At 36.4% G+C, this 18,038-nt stretch overlaps 5 protein-coding genes across 10 annotated transcripts; 2 read left to right on the forward strand and 3 right to left on the reverse strand.

Annotated features, from left to right (window-relative positions):
* Positions 116–1,031, reverse strand: LOC104792007 (cysteine-rich and transmembrane domain-containing protein A-like). The gene is made up of 3 exons (XM_010518022.1): positions 920–1,031; positions 548–755; positions 116–438 (listed from the first exon to the last, which is right to left on the reverse strand). Exons 1-3 carry the CDS (start codon positions 954–956, stop codon positions 393–395), a joined length of 291 nt encoding a protein of 96 aa, XP_010516324.1. The 5' UTR covers positions 957–1,031; the 3' UTR covers positions 116–392.
* On the reverse strand, positions 1,606–5,421 carry LOC104792008 (N-acetylglucosaminyl-phosphatidylinositol biosynthetic protein gpi1-like). Of its 3 annotated transcripts, none has more exons than XM_010518023.2 (10): positions 5,278–5,421; positions 4,729–4,908; positions 4,253–4,615; positions 4,021–4,161; positions 3,828–3,934; positions 3,514–3,735; positions 2,707–3,201; positions 2,092–2,528; positions 1,900–1,993; positions 1,606–1,805 (listed from the first exon to the last, which is right to left on the reverse strand). In XM_010518023.2, exons 2-10 carry the CDS (start codon positions 4,897–4,899, stop codon positions 1,652–1,654), a joined length of 2,184 nt encoding a protein of 727 aa, XP_010516325.1. In that variant the 5' UTR covers positions 4,900–4,908; positions 5,278–5,421; the 3' UTR covers positions 1,606–1,651. The 3 variants fall into 3 exon arrangements, 2 of the variants coding, with proteins under 2 accessions (XP_010516325.1, XP_019102403.1); XR_769000.2 differs by having other exon boundaries at positions 1,691–1,805; positions 1,900–1,988; XM_019246858.1 differs by lacking the exons at positions 4,729–4,908; positions 5,278–5,421 and having other exon boundaries at positions 4,249–4,344.
* On the reverse strand, positions 6,592–10,040 carry LOC104792011 (GTP-binding protein BRASSINAZOLE INSENSITIVE PALE GREEN 2, chloroplastic). Of its 4 annotated transcripts, none has more exons than XM_010518030.2 (4): positions 9,823–10,040; positions 7,533–8,887; positions 7,164–7,331; positions 6,592–7,079 (listed from the first exon to the last, which is right to left on the reverse strand). In XM_010518030.2, the coding sequence occupies exons 1-4, from the start codon at positions 9,935–9,937 to the stop codon at positions 6,723–6,725; spliced, it is 1,995 nt and encodes a 664-aa protein (XP_010516332.1). In that variant the 5' UTR covers positions 9,938–10,040; the 3' UTR covers positions 6,592–6,722. The 4 variants fall into 4 exon arrangements, with proteins under 4 accessions (XP_010516332.1, XP_010516329.1, XP_010516331.1 ...); XM_010518027.2 differs by having other exon boundaries at positions 7,533–8,890; XM_010518029.2 differs by lacking the exon at positions 9,823–10,040 and adding an exon at positions 8,978–9,195.
* On the forward strand, positions 10,220–12,242 carry LOC104792010 (peptide chain release factor PrfB3, chloroplastic-like). Its single transcript, XM_010518024.2, has 6 exons — positions 10,220–10,546; positions 10,699–10,916; positions 11,005–11,205; positions 11,304–11,504; positions 11,573–11,768; positions 11,841–12,242. Exons 1-6 carry the CDS (start codon positions 10,411–10,413, stop codon positions 12,116–12,118), a joined length of 1,230 nt encoding a protein of 409 aa, XP_010516326.1. The 5' UTR covers positions 10,220–10,410; the 3' UTR covers positions 12,119–12,242.
* Positions 14,381–17,878, forward strand: LOC104792012 (glycosyltransferase-like At3g57200). The gene is made up of 11 exons (XM_010518031.2): positions 14,381–14,897; positions 15,160–15,309; positions 15,386–15,438; positions 15,690–15,798; positions 15,895–16,029; positions 16,131–16,175; positions 16,322–16,509; positions 16,682–16,823; positions 16,915–16,961; positions 17,043–17,130; positions 17,216–17,878. Exons 1-11 carry the CDS (start codon positions 14,562–14,564, stop codon positions 17,465–17,467), a joined length of 1,545 nt encoding a protein of 514 aa, XP_010516333.1. The 5' UTR covers positions 14,381–14,561; the 3' UTR covers positions 17,468–17,878.

The following is an 18,038-nucleotide window of genomic DNA, read 5'->3' on the forward strand; positions in this document are numbered from 1 at the left end:
TTTGTGTGGATCGTATGCGTTCAATATAAGCAACACTTTTTTAAGTAGAGCTGCGAGTTAGTTATCATTTTCACAAATTACCATACTATGCAACGTTAGAGATGAAGCTACGAAGAAGAAGAAACAGAGGTGTGTATAATATAAGGCCAATACTTTGTAACAATAAATTGGGTCACCCAATCAATTACATAATATGGCAAAATCCAAATAATCTAGTAAGTGAAACTTATTAAAGAAAACAGAAGGATGTCTTTGAGAATGGTTTCATCATTAAAAAAAAAAAAAAAAGAAACGGAAAGAGAATAATATGAGATGATGATCATTATCAGTAAACCAATATTCGCATCGCAGCTTCAAGGAGAGAGAGAGAGAGAGACTCCACTACTCAGAGATCAGAAGCAAGCGTCCAAGACACAGCAACAACACAGAGCAGCAAGGCTGCAAAAAGCAAAAGAAAAAGCAAATCATCATCATCCTCATTTTCACATATATTCGAATACAAAATGCCTTGCACAATAACAATAGAGTAAACTGAATATGGACTTACCATCCTTCAAGCATACCAGGACTGCGGTTCTGCTGCTGTTGTTGCTGAGGCGGTGGGTATTGAGGTGCGTACGGAGGAGGGTAGCCTTGCTGAGGATATCCCTGTGGAGGATATCCTTGCTGAGGATAGGGTTGTCCCGGTGGTGGATAAGCGTCCTTTGGTGGTCCTTCCGGTGGTGGATAAGGATAAGCGTAATTTGGTGGATAACCTATTATAATCACATCGAGAACATAGTTAACGGATTCAGAGATCCATCGATGCAGAGAAGAGAACAACAACAACAACAACAACAAGAAATTTCGAAAATGACAAATCAAGATCAGAGTTTAAAAATAACGAAAGAGAAGTGAGAATCTGAGAGAGGGGACACACCTTGCTGAGGGGGAGCACTAACTGGAGCTTGACTCATCGTAGTTGTTTTGCTCTTCTTCTTCTTCTTCTTCTTCGCTGCTTTTTTTTCTTTTGCTTTGTGGGGAAGAGAACAGAGAAAACTGAAAAGCGCGTTTTTATTTATACACGAATTTTTAGGTTTATGAAGTATTTTTTTTTTCTTTCTTTCTAACGGTTATCGTATCATTGATAGACACGTTCGAAATCAATCATGTACTAATTTCATTACTAACCTTAATTTTTTTTTTCCAGGTTTTCAAAGTATATCTAAATATTAGTCAAACAAAAAAAAAGAAGTATATCTAAATATTTTTGGAAGGTTTTTTTAAATTTTTTGGAAAGGGAATCCAATTTTTTGCTTTTTACAGATTTTATTACCTTTTTTCCTTTACAATTATTATAGGCTTTAAACTCATACCACATTATGATTTTCATAACTTTTAAAAGATTTAGAAAATAAAAAAAAATATTTAATTTATTTCTTTTTATTTTTGACATGCAACTAAACTTTATTAACAAAAATAATTACATATAAAATCATTAATATAAAAAATAATTATATATGAAATCATTCATATAAAAAATAATATTTTATACATAGTTAAACCTGAGATAAACCCGATGAACAAATCTAGGACCAAGGGCCAAATTAAAAAAAGGGGACTTCATGTTTTCCAATGTTAACGATTTCCAATGTTAGTGATCAGAGTGTGTCTATGGAGTTGAAACGCTAGAAGATAAACTGGAGAATTCATCATTTGCCGCAGATGAGATGATCGAGTTACGGCATAGGACCCAGTACTGTCTCAATGGCATTTGCATCCATGGCCTTGGAGGAGGCAGATCAAGCCCTAGTTTTGATGGCATTCTGGAAAAAAAAAATACAACACAAGGCTAAATAATTTTGAAAAACAGATAAGGATGGGATAAAATTTGTGATCAAGATCATCATATAAATTCACCTTTCCCCACTGAGGACTCCACGAGCTGATGTAGTCAGAGAAGAAGCTGATATTCCTGAAAATATTGTTCTATAATGAGGCAAAAGTATCTGTCCTGCAATGTGTTCATATAATGTCAGGCTAAATTAAAAACAAACACAAGCGCATCAAAATTACATAGTCTTTCGACTTCAAAACTGCCAAAGAGTTCACCTAAGCTTAAGAAATTGCTGCGAAGATTGGAAACCATTAGAGATGATGATTTCTTCTCAGGAATATCATGTTCTCTCAGTAGATTTTTGGAGTCTGTACTGCTTCTGTCTCTAGAAGCATTATTTGAGGAGGATTCAAGTATATGCTCTCCACAGTGTTCCATTTCAAACCAAACACCAGAAGGAAATCTTTCACGTCTGACAAGCCAAATCATAATCTCTGCATATGGTGTTGCATGGATGACAGAGATTGAGAATTCAATCAACATACATATGGAGTTGATTGTAGTGCTCGTAATTGTGAAAAAGATGTAGAAAACTGATGTTGTTGGCAACAGAAGCAGAAGAGGAGTGAACAGAAGAGATCCCACTACATGCTGCTTCACAGTGTAACCATAGCTGTCCAACCTTTGACGTAGAGGATTTAATTTTCGCCCTCTGAAAGAACAAAGAAGAATTCAAGATAAGGTTTAAGGAATTAAGATAAACAAAAATGGTTTAGCAGACAAAGAGATGAAACGATACTTAGTATTTTCTTTGGATTCAAGGATTCAAGAAAAACCCAAGGAACTGATTCACTAATGAAAGAACTCAGCAAGTTTAATGCTCAAATTACCTGAAAAGCCTCCACAATGCTGCTAAAGCTTGAATTTGGTGAGAGTACACAAGTGTGATTGTCCAGTGAAGAGCCATTATATGAAGTGTTGCAAAAGTAATGACATCTATGACAAATGCGGCAGATACTGTTGCACCAAAAGTAATTCCTAGGATGGCGATTGCTCTTATCAAATAAAAGATGAAAGAGGCCATGAATACCCAGAGAGTGGACCATATCTGGATTACATTAAGAGATACCATGCCTAAAACTCCAGCCAATTCTGTGTTTAACTTAAAACCCGCTGGAACTCCCATCAACCACACACAACCAGACCGCAAAATATCATTTGGGAACTCCTTTGTAAACTTGAATATCCATGAGCAGACAGTTTCGGTGTTAAACAATAGACCCAGACCAATCAAATTCCCCAAAATTAGATCAACAGCCATGGCCGACCATGTAGAATGTCTTTTCAGTGCAGCTTTCTCGGCATGTTCCACACAGCATATGGACCTGGTGAAATCCAGAAGGATTGTCATAAATCAATAAGCATAGCACAAAATCAAGAACAAACCAGATACACATACAATGCAACAGTCTACGTAAGACGAGGGCAGAAAAGCTTAACAACTGCGTGAAACTTCTCGGGAAAATGAGAAATGCATTGCATGAAGGTATCTGGAATTAAACTTTTTATCTCCAGAGATTAGTAGGTATACAGTTGTTATGAAAAATATATAGAGATGGAATTTTGAGCCAAGGGCAAACAGAAAAAGTCAACAGATTTTACTAAAGAAGCAAAATTTGGTATATGATTGAACTTACATCATGTCATTCTCCTCAAGGAAGATTGGCCAATATAAGATCTGAGAACTGCGTACTCTGAAGTTGATCCATGTATTCTTGAGTATCCTCCTTGATGCGATATGTATCCATGAGAAAGTCGGAAAACTTGAAAGTAAATAGAAGAATTGGATAAGGCTATAAAAAAGACTTGATAAAGAGCCTATAATTGTGGCAAGTAACCGCCATGTCAAAGACGATATCCTGAAAAGCAAGATGCAAGTACTTAGAACAACTAACAACAAAGAGAGAAAAAAAGAACTCAACAATGCAAATAAAATATTACGAGAGCTTACAGGTAACTAATGGAAAAGTTCCGAGAAGAAGTCTCTAGCTGCGTGGAGATCTTCTTATAGGCAATATTCGCAGCTGAAGCGCAATTTATGGACAGGATCACAGTTTCCTGCTTACGTAATATTAAGAGAATATTAGCAACAAATCGAGAAAGAAACAGCAGAACAAAGAGAAGCATTTGGGAAACTTCTTAACCATATCATTCAGAGGTTGCCTATTGTGAAGATCATCAACCCACTTGGGTTTCTTAAGAGGAGCTTTTGTCTGAAGAGGAGATGTCCAAAAGCTTAACGAGAAATGGTGAGAACCAAACACTGGAATGTCATAGAGTATAACCTGACATGTTGATGTTTAAAGGAGTCAAACACTGGCAGCTTGTAGGTCCAGAAAAGAACAACACAGGAGAAAGACATCATGACTTACATACGTGGACATCGCATTGAGATACTATCTCCCCATTCCAGTGTATATGATGCAGTCTAGAACTTGAATGGAATTCCATAATTCTATGCTCCGAAAAATCACGCACCAGATGAATCCAATTTCTGCTCACAGATTCTTCCCTAAAGTCCTCTAATAAGCCATCAACCTTATGACAACCACAGCTTAGGCTACTATATCTGCAAGGACCACCATAAGCTCCGGCCTTACTGCACACACCTTTGTCTGTTGTAATCTTGGATGAGTTTCCATTAGCTTTAAGGCGTACATCATAACGACCAAGGAGAGTAAATGCTGCCTTATCCCTTAAAGTTGAGGGCATCTTCTCATTTGTTTCATTGAGTACGTCCTGTCACAAAAGAAAAATGTCGCATACACTGTTTATCATAATGCAAGAGGAAAGGGTAGGTAATGAAACAAGATGGGAGAAAAAAAATAAAAATATGAAGTGGAGATTATTACTTGGAGCTTAGATCCGGCATTGGACAAGGAGCTCTCATCAGAGATAAAGGCCACAACTACGTCAAGACAAGAAGAGGAATGGCATACGAACCACCCAAACAATAGACTTTGACTCAAATCATCAGCTGATGCAAGCTGCTTAGGCAACCAAATCCTACATTTTCTCTTCATTTCAGCTCTCTGCCACACAATTCCCAAAAGTCAAAACGAAAGAGCACAACAAACCAATAAGAATTGAAGACAAACAGGTCAAAATGTGAACACAATACAGGAGACAGTTCCATAAAGAGAGAGCAAGTATACAGATCTAAGAACACAACTTCAATGTTAACTAAGAAGAGTACAGTAAAATCAATAAAACCCCAGAAGAATACTCGCATCCTTACTAAATCGGAACATAAACGATGAGGACTAATCTACTACTACAGTGAAATTGACGATCGGAACGATGAACCGAGATTCGTAACACAAATCTGAGCCCTAGAAATATCTTCAATTTCAACTTAATTAGGTACTAGTCTGATCAGAAAAAGGATAAGTAAGACAGACCTCGTGTTTGAAGACAGAGGAGAGGCAAGTGTTCGACGCCGGGATCAGCAACCGGAAGAAAGATACATTCCGGCGAGAAAGGGAAGTTAAATCGGCGGCATTTGATAAATATATATATTCACAATGGGCTTGCTCGGCCTACAAAATTTTATGCCGGTCCTTTTTTTAATTATGAGTTTCATTGGAATTATATATATTTTACAATAAATTTGAATTTAACCAATAGTATATTTTTTTTTCTTTGAGTTTAGTGGAATTTATGATTTCTAATCCTAGCTAAAATCTCTGTATTTAATAGATTCATAGTTTAAAAATAAAAAACTAAGGAATGTTTGAGATTTCTTAGTTAAATACAAAGACATAGATTTTTAGGGGGAATTGAAGTTGACATTTGAAAGAATTTGGTAAGATTTTAATATTTTAGAATTTTGAAAGATTTCAGAATTTTTTAGGAGATTTGATTGTGTTTTAGATTTTATTTTATTTTTCTTTTTAGAAAATAAAATGTGATTCTACGAGCATCTATGAGATTTTATTAGTAAACTTTGTGTGATTTTAAAATATTTTACAACACAAAAGAAAGAAAGAAAATCTGTCGACACCATTACACCACCACATAGCCTAAATCATGCAAGAAGGAAAAAGAAGCTTTCAGTGAGATGAAGAACAAAGAAAGAAACTAAGCGAAGAAGATGAGCAAAAGGAAGAAGAAGAAGGTGAAGGACACATGAGGAGAAGAAGGAACAAGTCAACAAGGAAGTTGGGCTTAGTGATTTTGTGTGTGTTGTAAGAAAAAATCTACGTGATCCTATATTTCAATGGTTCTCTATAGACAATAACCAAAACAGAGTAGAGAGAAAAGCAATCTTGAATGTGAGAAAAAATAGAAACAAATAGTTGATCTGCGGAGATTAGAGTTGCCGGAGTTGATTTGCGGAGAAAGCTTACCGAACAGAGATGGTGGTGGTTTTATGACTGTGTTTTTTTTGTTTTTTGTTTTAATGAAATCTTTTAAAATTCTACCTCAAAGTGTATGATTTTGAGAGGAGTATTTTTCAAGTAAAAAGCAAAAACAAGTCTAATCATTCAAAGTAGCATTCTAAAGAAAGTTGTGATATTTTGAATAACAAGAGATTCTGAATTATTTTAAAGGATTTTCTATAAATCTAGTTGAATAAAATAGAATTTTATAAGATTTTTTAAAATTCTCAATTGAATAACAGAGGATCGAAAATCTTAGATGTACAACTTTGCTTATTTGATAAATCCATTTTCGAAAAACTCATTTGAATTATTAGAAAATGAATCGATGTGGATATATAAAAATGTTTAAAAATAGAAAACCAATATTAGCCTTCCAAAAATGACTGCACTGATTGAAAAAGCTAATCTGTAACTTGTATCAGCACTAATCTTAATCTCTCTTAATTAAGTATACAAGTTTACTATGAAACATTATCAGAGAGAAAATCTGTGCTGTCTTGTTGCTTCTTCCTCCTACGAGCTTCAACAAGCTTACTAGAATGGGTTCCAAGCACTTCGGTTATGGCTTTTGGCAACCAGAAGCCAGGTCGCTCAAGATATGGTGCGCGGTCAATAACCAATGGTTCTCTCAAGGTTACATCAATCCCCTGATAAGTCCATAATGCTAGTGTTGCTTCACCTTTGAGACCAAGAGCTAGCCAGCCAAGACCAGCCACTGAAATGTCGATGCTTTTCACCTCCCAACTACTTCCCGTCACCTGAATCTCCTTCTCTTCCCAGTTTCCCAATTCAGCCGCTCTGTTCTCTCCGATTGGTGGCTATTTGATACAATAAAAAAGGGTTTCCATTACATTCTGATGTTGCTAAAATGAGGAGTTGCACGAGATACAAGCTTCACTTACCTGCAGGCGTAAACCGGAATGGCCCTTGAGTATTTCTTCAGCATTCTCTGTTTTTCCTAGATGTAGTGAAACGCTATGCGATGCCCATACTGTTATGTATATTGTTTCAACCGACGCCTGAACGAGGTCTAGCCTGACCAAGCCACCAATGTGAACAGACTGTCCTGCCTACAAATAAAAGATTCAGCAGAATTAGGTTAGTTCTTGAAACACAAACTTGCGTAACTGATACCAAAGCAGTAAAACAGTGGCTACAATTCTCAGTACTCGTTACAAGAAGCTCTAAAGTTTAGAGCTCTAGGTCCTTCAACCCCGGGAGCAGAGAAAACCTTTAAAAAACTGTTTAAATATGAATAAAAGAGAGCTTGCCTTGACTCTGTAACTCCGAGGTTGAACCTCCTTCCTTATCTCTACCATTTTCCGCTCCTCTGAATTTAACCTCAGGGACATAAGGTAGGGATGCAAAAGGCCCGGAGTGTCATACATCTTTGCCTTTGCAGACAATATTCCACCAATTCTCAATATTCCAAGTGTTGTTCCAGGAACCGGAGCTTCCGTGAGCCTTGTGACCTTTGCACCATCTTTCTTGGATAAGGCATTAATCAAAGTAGATTTCCCGGCGTTCTGAGCTCCAATAACCCACACGTTTCCTCTTGGACCAGCTAACTCTTTAATGTAAGCTAACAGATTCTTAACACCGAGATCTTTGCGAGCACTAACCATATATACCCCACTTAGCTTAGGCGCTCCTCCAGCCTTGGCACGGTGGCGCACCCATCTGTCTAACCGAGCAGGTGAAATCTGTGTCGGAAGTAAGTCTACTTTTGTTGCAACAAGCACAAGTTTTGGGAGGTTCTTGCTACCCTTAGGATCATTTTCAGCTTTTTGAAGCACTGTAAACAGAGACTTGGCTGCTCGTTTGGGAAATGAACCATCAAAGTCAACACAATCAACAACCATGACTACAACTGTAGTGCTGGAATTATTCATTGGTTTTATCAGTCTAGTTGATATCAACCTATCAAAATCGAAATCTGGTAAGAGGTTCTCTGCAGCCTGATTCTTCACTTGGCCATAATTCCTAAGAGAATGGCAACGAGCACACACCGTCACATCATCAAAATTGTCTTTCTTTGCCTCCTCTCTAGCTATCTTCTTCCTCTCTGATTTCGAAATCCGTTTCTTCTTCTCCCTCTCCTTAGTGACATTACCATATCCAACACCAGCCGGAGCAAAACCATCCAATTCAACATCATTCAGCTCTTCCTTGTCTTCCCACTCATCTGATTCCCAGTCAATCTCACTCTCACTTTCAGAGTTGCTACCCTCTATTGCATTCTTGATCTCATCATCCATTTCATCATCTCCCCCCTCCTCCTCCTCCTCATCATCATCATCATCATTATCTACCATTTCAACCCCATCAAGCTCATCATCTTCCACCTCTTCATCAACTTCTAAGTTCTTTGCAGTGACCGTTCTCTTCTTATAATATCCGGGTAAATCTGGATCATTGTCCTGCATAAAAATACCACAACCTGGACAAATGAGCTTCCCATACTCTTCATCTTCATCTCTTCCTTCACTCATGATAAGATTTTTCGCTCTCTTGGGAAAAATTGTCCCTTTAACTCTCTCCACGCTTTGAACAACTGGTTCTTTCTTCACAGCTAAACACTGAACCGAAACTAAACATTTCTTCTTCGTCTTCTCATCACTCAACCCTACTGAAAAGTTGAGTTCTTTCAGAAACCCATCACATAAACGAGAAACTTAATCCGAATTTTTTCAACAGAACGGAAAAGTAAACTCACCTGAGAAAAATGGAATTTCGGGTCTGGGTATTAACCGGCTAACGCGAAAGCTTCCATCTTCAAGATTTGGTTTTACTCTGCATATCGTCACGGTACTTGAAATCAAAACCACCATTTTCTTCGAGCGTTTCACTTCTGATTTGGGATGAACCAAAGATTTATTTATTTGCCGGGATAAGCAACTCCATCGACAAAAATAGTCTCAGAGAACTAAAACGCAGCGTATTGGTTCAAATCAGACTTCAATTCAATCCTTCACTCTAAAAAAGTCTAAAGTCTAAACCTAAACCCTACAGATAATTACATAAATACCCTTCACATCACTGGATGATTACTCCAAGTCTCCAAGAATTATTTTTGTAATGATCGTATAAATGTATCATTAATTCGATTCTGCTAATTCTCTCTGTGTCTAAATGACTAAACTTTATGAGAATGAAGGGGAGTTACGTGGAAGACATTAGAGACTCAAATTTTTAAAAACAGAGTCTTAAGGATAAGGTTGTGGAGGAGGACCCATAACGGGGACAAAGAAACGAGCTTAAACCCCCATTTAATATTTTTTGTCGGAGCTCCGGCGAGGAAAAAATGGCGGCAAAGATTACAGGCGGAGGCTGCTCATGGCGACGCTTTTACAGGAAGAGAACACCATCTCGATTTCGTCTCAACTCTGTTCGAGCCTCTCAGTCCATGGATGACATGGACACCGTCTACAAGCAATTGGGTATGTCTCTTAATGAGTTTTGAGGCTAAGCAAAATANAAAGTTGAGTTCTTTCAGAAACCCATCACATAAACGAGAAACTTAATCCGAATTTTTTCAACAGAACGGAAAAGTAAACTCACCTGAGAAAAATGGAATTTCGGGTCTGGGTATTAACCGGCTAACGCGAAAGCTTCCATCTTCAAGATTTGGTTTTACTCTGCATATCGTCACGGTACTTGAAATCAAAACCACCATTTTCTTCGAGCGTTTCACTTCTGATTTGGGATGAACCAAAGATTTATTTATTTGCCGGGATAAGCAACTCCATCGACAAAAATAGTCTCAGAGAACTAAAACGCAGCGTATTGGTTCAAATCAGACTTCAATTCAATCCTTCACTCTAAAAAAGTCTAAAGTCTAAACCTAAACCCTACAGATAATTACATAAATACCCTTCACATCACTGGATGATTACTCCAAGTCTCCAAGAATTATTTTTGTAATGATCGTATAAATGTATCATTAATTCGATTCTGCTAATTCTCTCTGTGTCTAAATGACTAAACTTTATGAGAATGAAGGGGAGTTACGTGGAAGACATTAGAGACTCAAATTTTTAAAAACAGAGTCTTAAGGATAAGGTTGTGGAGGAGGACCCATAACGGGGACAAAGAAACGAGCTTAAACCCCCATTTAATATTTTTTGTCGGAGCTCCGGCGAGGAAAAAATGGCGGCAAAGATTACAGGCGGAGGCTGCTCATGGCGACGCTTTTACAGGAAGAGAACACCATCTCGATTTCGTCTCAACTCTGTTCGAGCCTCTCAGTCCATGGATGACATGGACACCGTCTACAAGCAATTGGGTATGTCTCTTAATGAGTTTTGAGGCTAAGCAAAATAGTAAATTTGGAACTGGGTTGAGGGATTTGTTCTTTATACAAATTAAAGTTGGAAGCTTTATGATTTTTGTTTGGTGTGGCATTTTGTGTAAATTCTGGTTTAAAATTTGCCTCAGGATTGTTTTCACTAAAGAAGAAGATTAAAGATGTTGTTCTTAAGGCTGAGATGTTAGCACCGGATGCTCTTGAGCTTGAAGAAGAGCAATGGATAAAGCAAGAAGAAACAATGCGTTACTATGATTTATGGGATGATCCAGCTAAATCTGATGAGATTCTTCTCAAATTAGCTGATCGAGAGAAAGCAGTTGATATCCTCAAAGACCTCAAATACAAGGTTCTTTTAGTTTCTTCTTACCAAATCTTCTTGCTTTTTTTCTTTTCTTTTGCAAGAAATTTAGTTTCTGAATGTGTCTGTTAATTAGGCTGAAGAAGCTAAGCTAATCATACAATTGGGTGAGATGGATGCTATAGATTATAGTCTGTTTGAGCAAGCCTACGATTCATCGCTCGATGTTAGTAGATCTTTGGATCACTATGAGATGTCTAAGATTCTAAGGGATCAATATGAATCTGAAGGAGCCTGTATGATTATAAAATCCGGATCCCAAGACATAAAATCTCAGGTTGGTTTCATCATTCTCAAGGCACTTATACAGTTACCAACTCTGTGCTTGTATCTTTGTTTCTGTATGTTCTTATACACATATATGAGGACTTGCAGATGTGGACAGAGCAAGTTGTAAGTATGTATATCAAATGGGCAGAAAAGCTAGGCCAAAATGCGAGGGTGGCTGAGAAAAGTAGTTCCCTGAGCAGTAAAAGTGGCGTAAATTCAGCCACAATAGAGTTTGAATTCGAGTTTGCTTATGGTTATCTATTAGGTGAGCGAGGCTTGCATCGCCTTATCACCACTTCTAAAGAGGTATACAGTACAAGTTATAACTCCTCCTTGCCCCGGAAAGAATTGAAAAGATGTTTTCTTTGCGTCAGGAATGTTCAGCGACTGTTGATATCATACCATTATTCTTGAGAGCATCTCCTGATTTTGAGGTAAAGGATGAGGATTTAATTGTATCGTATCCTGCGAAAGAGAATAAACAAGAGAATAAACAAGTGGAATTAAAGGATGAGGATTTAATGGTTTCTATTCAACACATTCCGAGTGGAATTACAGTGGAATCTTCAGGTATCTTTAAGCACATTACACTTTGATTTACTGCATTTTATGCAGATTCTAATATAGGTTTTTTGGATACAGGAGAAAGAAACAGGTTTGCAAACAGGATCAAAGCGCTAAACCGGTTAAAGGCAAAGTTGCTTGTGATAGCAAAAGAGCAAAAGATTTCGGATGTAAACAAAATCAACAGAAATAACATTTTGGAAGAAACAAGGAGGTATGTCGCTAAGGGTCACAAGATGGTGGTTGATACAAAAACCGGTTTAGAGATTCTGGACCTGAAATCGGTCTTGGATGGGAACATTGGACCACTCCTTGGAGCTCATATTGGCATGAGAAGTTCAATTGATGCGATTTAGGCTTAATCAATTGGTACATTGGTACACTTTAGTTGTCTATTGTAATCCAAAGCAACAAATTGGTTGCTTTGCTTGTGTGTGTATATATATAGCCTTCTATACCATTGTTTTTTTTTTGGGTCAAGAGCAACATACAAAGTAAGAATTGGTGACGAACTATGTGCAAATTACACCATGAAAACTTCAAAACTAGAATTCTTATGATAAATTTTTTAACGGTTTTAGTTTTACCAGTTGAAACAAAACCATGAAGCTCTTGTTTCGTATACTTTTTTAACTGTCATTGTCAGCTTCGAGAAAGTCATATAGATAGAACCAGAGAGGCATAGCTGTTAGCTGATGCAATATTGTCGTGTGTCACGTTGATTAGATTCTGGAGTTATTGATTTAGCCTATTTATTAAGGTTTGGCAGAAAACTTTCCTCTATATGTGTCACTGGTAGCGTTAGTAGAGAGAGTTTGGCAGAAACTATAATCATTAAATCGCATAGATTAGTTAGTAGTAAATCTAATTACTTTACGTTGCCGGGAAAGCCGACTATTTTTCGTCAGTTTTGTCCTAAAATTAAATGCACTTTTCTCAGCTTTCTTCAGCAATAAATTAGAAGATAGACTGATTCGAATTCAATAGTTTAAGAAAAACAAAGAAAAAAAAACTAATTTATTGTTGACCAAATTTTTATACAGGCATTTAAGCAATTTAAATATAAAGTTATATTGGTGCACACACACAAAAAAAAAAGAGTTATCAACTTTTAGCTACATTTATAATACTGAAATAAGATTATGGGCTATGTTGCATGGAAACTCTTTTTGAGGTGCGTTTCCTGTTTCCGAAACGCTTCGGAAACGGAAACTCATGGAAACTCGGAAACAAGCCACAAAAACACGTTTCCTAAAAATTTCAGTTTGGAAACACGATAGAAACTCCGTTTCTGTTTTGGAAACACGATGGAAACGAAGTTTCCGTTTTGGAAACGCGGCGGAAACTCTTTTTTATAATTTTGAAATTTAATAAATAAATAATTTAATTTATAAGAATTCATAAGTTATAATTAGTCGAACCCTAAAAAGCAAAAGCTATAACAATTTTATTTTTAATTAAACTATTTAATATTTATGTTTTGAATTTGTGTTGTTTCAGAATTTTTTTATTATGATTTTCATGTTTGGGGATTTATTAATATATATATATATATACATGTTTCCTATACGTTTCCATTACCTATTTTTTCAAAAAAACCCGTTCCCCGTTTCCGAAACGTTTCGTTTCCGCGTTTCCGTTTCCGTTTCCATGCAACATAGATTATGGGAGATGTTCGAAACTACAATCCTTAACATTAACAGAATAACATAAGTCACTAGAACAAATCAAAATTTGACATGTAGTCTATATAAAAACTATATATTATACATTTTAATCCAAGTATATATGTATTCATAAATAATTCAACAATTACGTGATTTTTTTTAGTATAAAAAATAAGTGTATTTCGAGAAAAAAAACTATTCTATACCTAATTAATGATAGTTAGGATGTACTACTATTTTATAGTAATTGTATTCAATGTCAATATTCAATATAATATTATTTTGTTTATTTATTTTTGTTCAACATCTCCTATATATTAATTGAAAAAAAGTTGATGTGTCGTCGCCAGAGAATTCGAAGCACATCTTAGCAAATAAACTCTCTTAATTAATTCTAATTACATCTATGCCATTACAGACTTAAATAAAAATTCACTAAATAAATTAAACTATTTGTAGTCATTTAATTTGACACTATATTATACTTCTTTCAAAAACAAAAAATTAATTCTTTAAAAATTTAATAATTATTCATGTTTTATTAAAATAAATTTCATACAAATTTTTTCACCGCGTTAAAATTATTATTTACTTTCAAATATTTCACGGATAAAATATATTTTTATATAAAATAAACGTAAATTTGAATTAAAAAAAAAATATTTACATATTTTATTTTACACAAACAAATATCAAATCTTAAATAATAATTTTATTTGAATTAATGTATCCGCACTATGTGCGGGTTGTTACCTAGTATTATTTTATTTTAGTAAAATTATATTTTTGATTAAAATTAGTTAGATTGTACTATATATTTTTTTAGATCATGTCAATATCTTAATTTTTAATAGAAGAGAAAGAAAAAAAGAAATAGTTGGCCAAAAAAAAGGAAGTATATATTTATTTATGATTTTTGATAAATCCTAAGAAAATAAGAAGAAAGGCCAACTGAAAAACGGCTCCGTCATCAGAGAGAGAGAGAGACTACTCCTTTCAAATTCTCTTCAGTTTCAATTTCTTCGTCTCCCTCCCACACCCCTCTACACATACGCATTGTGGGATTCATACATACATACATACTCCCTTTCTTCTTCTATGCCACTGGCGTTTTTGTTTTTGTTTTTGTAGCATGGCGGGTCAACACTCCTCTTCCAAACCCTCTGTGTCCTCTCCTTCATCATCATCTTCCTCGCGTCTTTTCTTGCTCGTGACTCTCCTTCCTCTCTCTCTCGCCTGTTTTGCCTTCGTTCTCCAATGGCGCGGCGGACTCGACGACCCGGTTACCCTTTGGTCTACGGATCATCACGAGTTCCCCGGAATGGTTTCAACCCAACAAGAGAAACGCTCTTCCCGTCGTTCGGTTTCTGATTCGGGTTGTGTTGATCTTTTAGGTCAGAGCCGTTCCCCTTCGTTTCCTTATTTCCGCGATTGGGATTTTGCTTACCAATCGGATCTCAAACCTAGGGTGAGTCCCTTTTTTCTCCAATTTTGGATTTTTCTCTTCTGGTTTTAATTTGATTTACTCGTCTTCTTGTTCTTATATCGTTGATCCTTGTTATGTGTTTCACTGGGATGGAAATTTACAAATTCATTACTTGTTGCAGTTACGTTGTATAGCTAGACTGGTATTTTGTGATTTGAGTGTTGTGGGAAACTTGTGATATGTAAAAATCAGATTTTTTTTTTTATAAAGATTCTGACTTTTTGTTTTTTGTTTTTTATGGTAGATATGTATTACAACAAGCACTTCGGCTGGATTAGAGCAAACACTGCCATGGATTTTCTTTCACAAAGTTATTGGAGTTTCAACCTTTTATTTATTTGTTGAGGGGAAGGCTGCATCACCAAACGTGTCTCGAGTTTTGGAGTCTATTCCTGTAAGCTCTGTAACTTTTCTTTGATCCGATTTATTGATTGATTTGTTTTCTCTTAACTGTGTTTCCCTTTTTGCAGGGTGTAAAAGTTATATACAGGACAAAAGAATTAGAAGAACAGCAGGCCAAAAGGTATTCTCTTCTGCATCTTTTGCGAATATCTTTGGCGAATGAAGTTCTGATTTTGCGGGTTATATAAGAGTGGCCTAGAATCCATGGATTGATATAGAGTGTTTCAGTTAGAAAAAGATTGGTAATTGATATGATGTGCCTTTGTTATGATTGTCATGTCACTTACTGAAATGTTTGTTGGGAATCTCTTCACCTTACTTTTAGATCTATAAATCCACTAATATGACATTTCATTGCCTTTTGGTCTACAGCCGGATATGGAATGAGACTTGGCTGGCGAGCTTCTTCTACAAACCGTGTAACTATGAATTATTTGTGAAACAGTCCTTGAACATGGAAATGGCAATCAAAATGGCTCAGGTATCTGTTACATTTTCCATGGTTGGATACGGCATATGGTAATAATCACTTGATTGCTTTCTCACGCTGCACGTTGCTGTTATGCGGTGTATGTAGGACACTAGTATGGACTGGATAATACATCTTGACACCGACGAGCTTATACATCCTTCTGGAAACCATGAATATTCTTTGCGGAATTTGCTGGCAAATGTATCTGCAAACGTGGATATAGCTATCTTTCCTAATTATGTAAGTGTTACAGGAGATATGATTTTCATTTTTAGATAGGAATTTCGTTTTTAGACTGTGATTAGCTTCTTCAGGCTTCATCAGCATTGTTCTTGTTTCAGGAGAGCAGTGTTGAGCGAGATGATATCAAGGTACCTTTCAGTGAGGTATAGAAATTATCATCTTTTGTGACTACGTGCTTTTTCTTACCAGCTAAACCTATATTATCCCCATGAGAAATTGATTACATGATTTGTCGGACTTACCATAGGTACTTGATTATATTTTCTGTTGTACTTTCATTTTATCATAGGTATCAATGTTCAAGAAGAATTATGACCATCTTCCGAGAGATGTTTACTTTGGAAGCTATAAAGAGGCCACTCGTGGAAACCCAAACTACTTTCTAACCTATGGAAATGGGAAAGCTGCTGCCCGTGTTCAGAACCATCTTCGTCCCAATGGTGCTCATCGATGGCACAACTACAGAAAGAGTCCAAAGTATGCTCTTCTCTCGTTAACTTGTCTATCAAATGACTCTTTGTATCTGATCTGACTCTTTGTATCTGGGATAAGTGTGGTTGATCCAATAGAAGCTTGTAGTAGGACATGGAGCCCTGAACCTGTCAATTTCAGTTGTTTGGGGTTGCTGACTATTTTATCGTTGATACAGTGAGGTCAAAGTAGAAGAAGCTGCCGTGCTGCACTACACTTATCCCAGATTTTCAGATCTTACCTCAAGACGTGATCGTTGTGGCTGTAAGCCCACTAAAGTGGATGTCAAGAGATGTTTCATGCTGGAGTTTGACAGAGCTGTGAGTGGAGATTTATGTTAAAATTCCTTTCTATTTCCTGCATATTATTCTGAAATATAGAGTACTCAAAGCTCTTGGCCATCACATGTAGGCATTTATTATTGCTTCAACCGCGAGTACAGAGGAAATGCTTCAGTGGTATCGATATAGATTTAAATATAACCATTGCTCTTCATCCTATTATCCTCTCCTGCAGTTTAATAAGCTTCACTAAAACAGGTACAAAGAGCATGTTGTGTGGACAGATGAAAAATTGAAGTTGAAACTCCTTAGGAAGGGAATTCTGACCCGCATTTATGCTCCCATGGTTAGTTACAACAAATCTAAACCACGTTTCTTATTTGGCATGATCGATCAGTGTTTGGTTTTCCACAAGCTATCATATCTTACAGGTTATAATCCAAGAGCTAAGGGAAGCGGGTGTTTTCAGCTCCGTGGTAACCGCAGCTCACATGTCTTTCTCGAAAAACTCTTCAACTGCTGATTCGACTTTAAGCAATACCCGAGAATCTTCTCAGGCAACTGGTAGGAGGAAGGTGTTGGAATTTCATCTTGATCTTGACGGTAAATCTCAAGTATCAGCGGTACCACCACTGTCGCCTCCAGGCTTGGAAGCAACCAAGATGGAACCTTCTGAAAAGTGACTACAAAGAGTGGGATTTATTCGAATGACATACGAACAGGTTTTGAACCTGAGCTCTGGTGTACATTTAGGAAAGGTTTTCGTTTAGGTTATACACACAGATGATTCCACAGATGAAGAGGGAATATCATATAGCAGGCTTCTATCATATGTACCATGCAAAATACTTGATCATGTTGATGAGTCAATAACTTCAAATACAACAAATTCATTGCCTTCCTCATCTGACTACTGGTTTTCTTTTGTGCTCTTTTAACTTCATCGTATCTCTAACCTCCCTTATTCAGGTTTATAGTTTTCTTAAAATGTGAAGTTTAGTTTCTGAACATCTTGCTTCTTATATTTTTATTCTAAAGTTGAGGCAATGACAGATTCAAGAATGAGGAGATCAAGTTTTGATCTCTAATACAGACAACTCAAGTTTCACTCATCTGTGTTACATGAGAAAGTTGTTCTTCTTCAGGTTTTGTCATTATCTCTACTTTAGAATAAAAATATCATTAGCTTATACAATTTGGATCTGGCCAAACTATACGTAAGATTTACTCTTCTTTATACTACTCTTGATAACT

Source organism: Camelina sativa, chromosome 6, assembly GCF_000633955.1.
Source record: "Camelina sativa cultivar DH55 chromosome 6, Cs, whole genome shotgun sequence".
NCBI lineage: Eukaryota > Viridiplantae > Streptophyta > Magnoliopsida > Brassicales > Brassicaceae > Camelina > Camelina sativa.

Bases quoted from the DNA above. Each gene is read 5' to 3' on its own strand.
- LOC104792011 (XM_010518027.2), bottom strand. From the start codon at position 9,937: ATGGTGGTTTTGATTTCAAGTACCGTGACGATATGCAGAGTAAAACCA. The intron at 8,891-9,822 runs GTGAGTTTACTT...TCAACTTTTCAG, and splicing joins CGAAATTCCATTTTTCTCAG to TAGGGTTGAGTGATGAGAAG. The intron at 7,332-7,532 runs GCAAGCTCTCTT...TTTTATTTGTAG, and splicing joins CTCGGAGTTACAGAGTCAAG to GCAGGACAGTCTGTTCACAT.
- LOC104792012 (XM_010518031.2), top strand. From the start codon at position 14,562: ATGGCGGGTCAACACTCCTCTTCCAAACCCTCTGTGTCCTCTCCTTCA. The intron at 15,799-15,894 runs GTATCTGTTACA...CGGTGTATGTAG, and splicing joins TGGCAATCAAAATGGCTCAG to GACACTAGTATGGACTGGAT. The intron at 16,824-16,914 runs GTGAGTGGAGAT...CATCACATGTAG, and splicing joins TGCTGGAGTTTGACAGAGCT to GCATTTATTATTGCTTCAAC.
- LOC104792007 (XM_010518022.1), bottom strand. From the start codon at position 956: ATGAGTCAAGCTCCAGTTAGTGCTCCCCCTCAGCAAG. The intron at 756-919 runs GTGTGTCCCCTC...TGATTATAATAG, and splicing joins TAGTGCTCCCCCTCAGCAAG to GTTATCCACCAAATTACGCT. The intron at 439-547 runs GTAAGTCCATAT...TGCTTTTTGCAG, and splicing joins CCTGGTATGCTTGAAGGATG to CCTTGCTGCTCTGTGTTGTT.
- LOC104792010 (XM_010518024.2), top strand. From the start codon at position 10,411: ATGGCGGCAAAGATTACAGGCGGAGGCTGCTCATGGCGACGCTTTTAC. The intron at 10,547-10,698 runs GTATGTCTCTTA...AATTTGCCTCAG, and splicing joins CACCGTCTACAAGCAATTGG to GATTGTTTTCACTAAAGAAG. The intron at 11,769-11,840 runs GTATCTTTAAGC...TTTTGGATACAG, and splicing joins AATTACAGTGGAATCTTCAG to GAGAAAGAAACAGGTTTGCA.
- LOC104792008 (XM_010518023.2), bottom strand. From the start codon at position 4,899: ATGAAGAGAAAATGTAGGATTTGGTTGCCTAAGCAGCTTGCATCAGCT. The intron at 4,162-4,252 runs GTATGTAAGTCA...TCAACATGTCAG, and splicing joins TATCTCAATGCGATGTCCAC to GTTATACTCTATGACATTCC. The intron at 3,736-3,827 runs GTAAGCTCTCGT...CTTGCTTTTCAG, and splicing joins AACTTTTCCATTAGTTACCT to GATATCGTCTTTGACATGGC.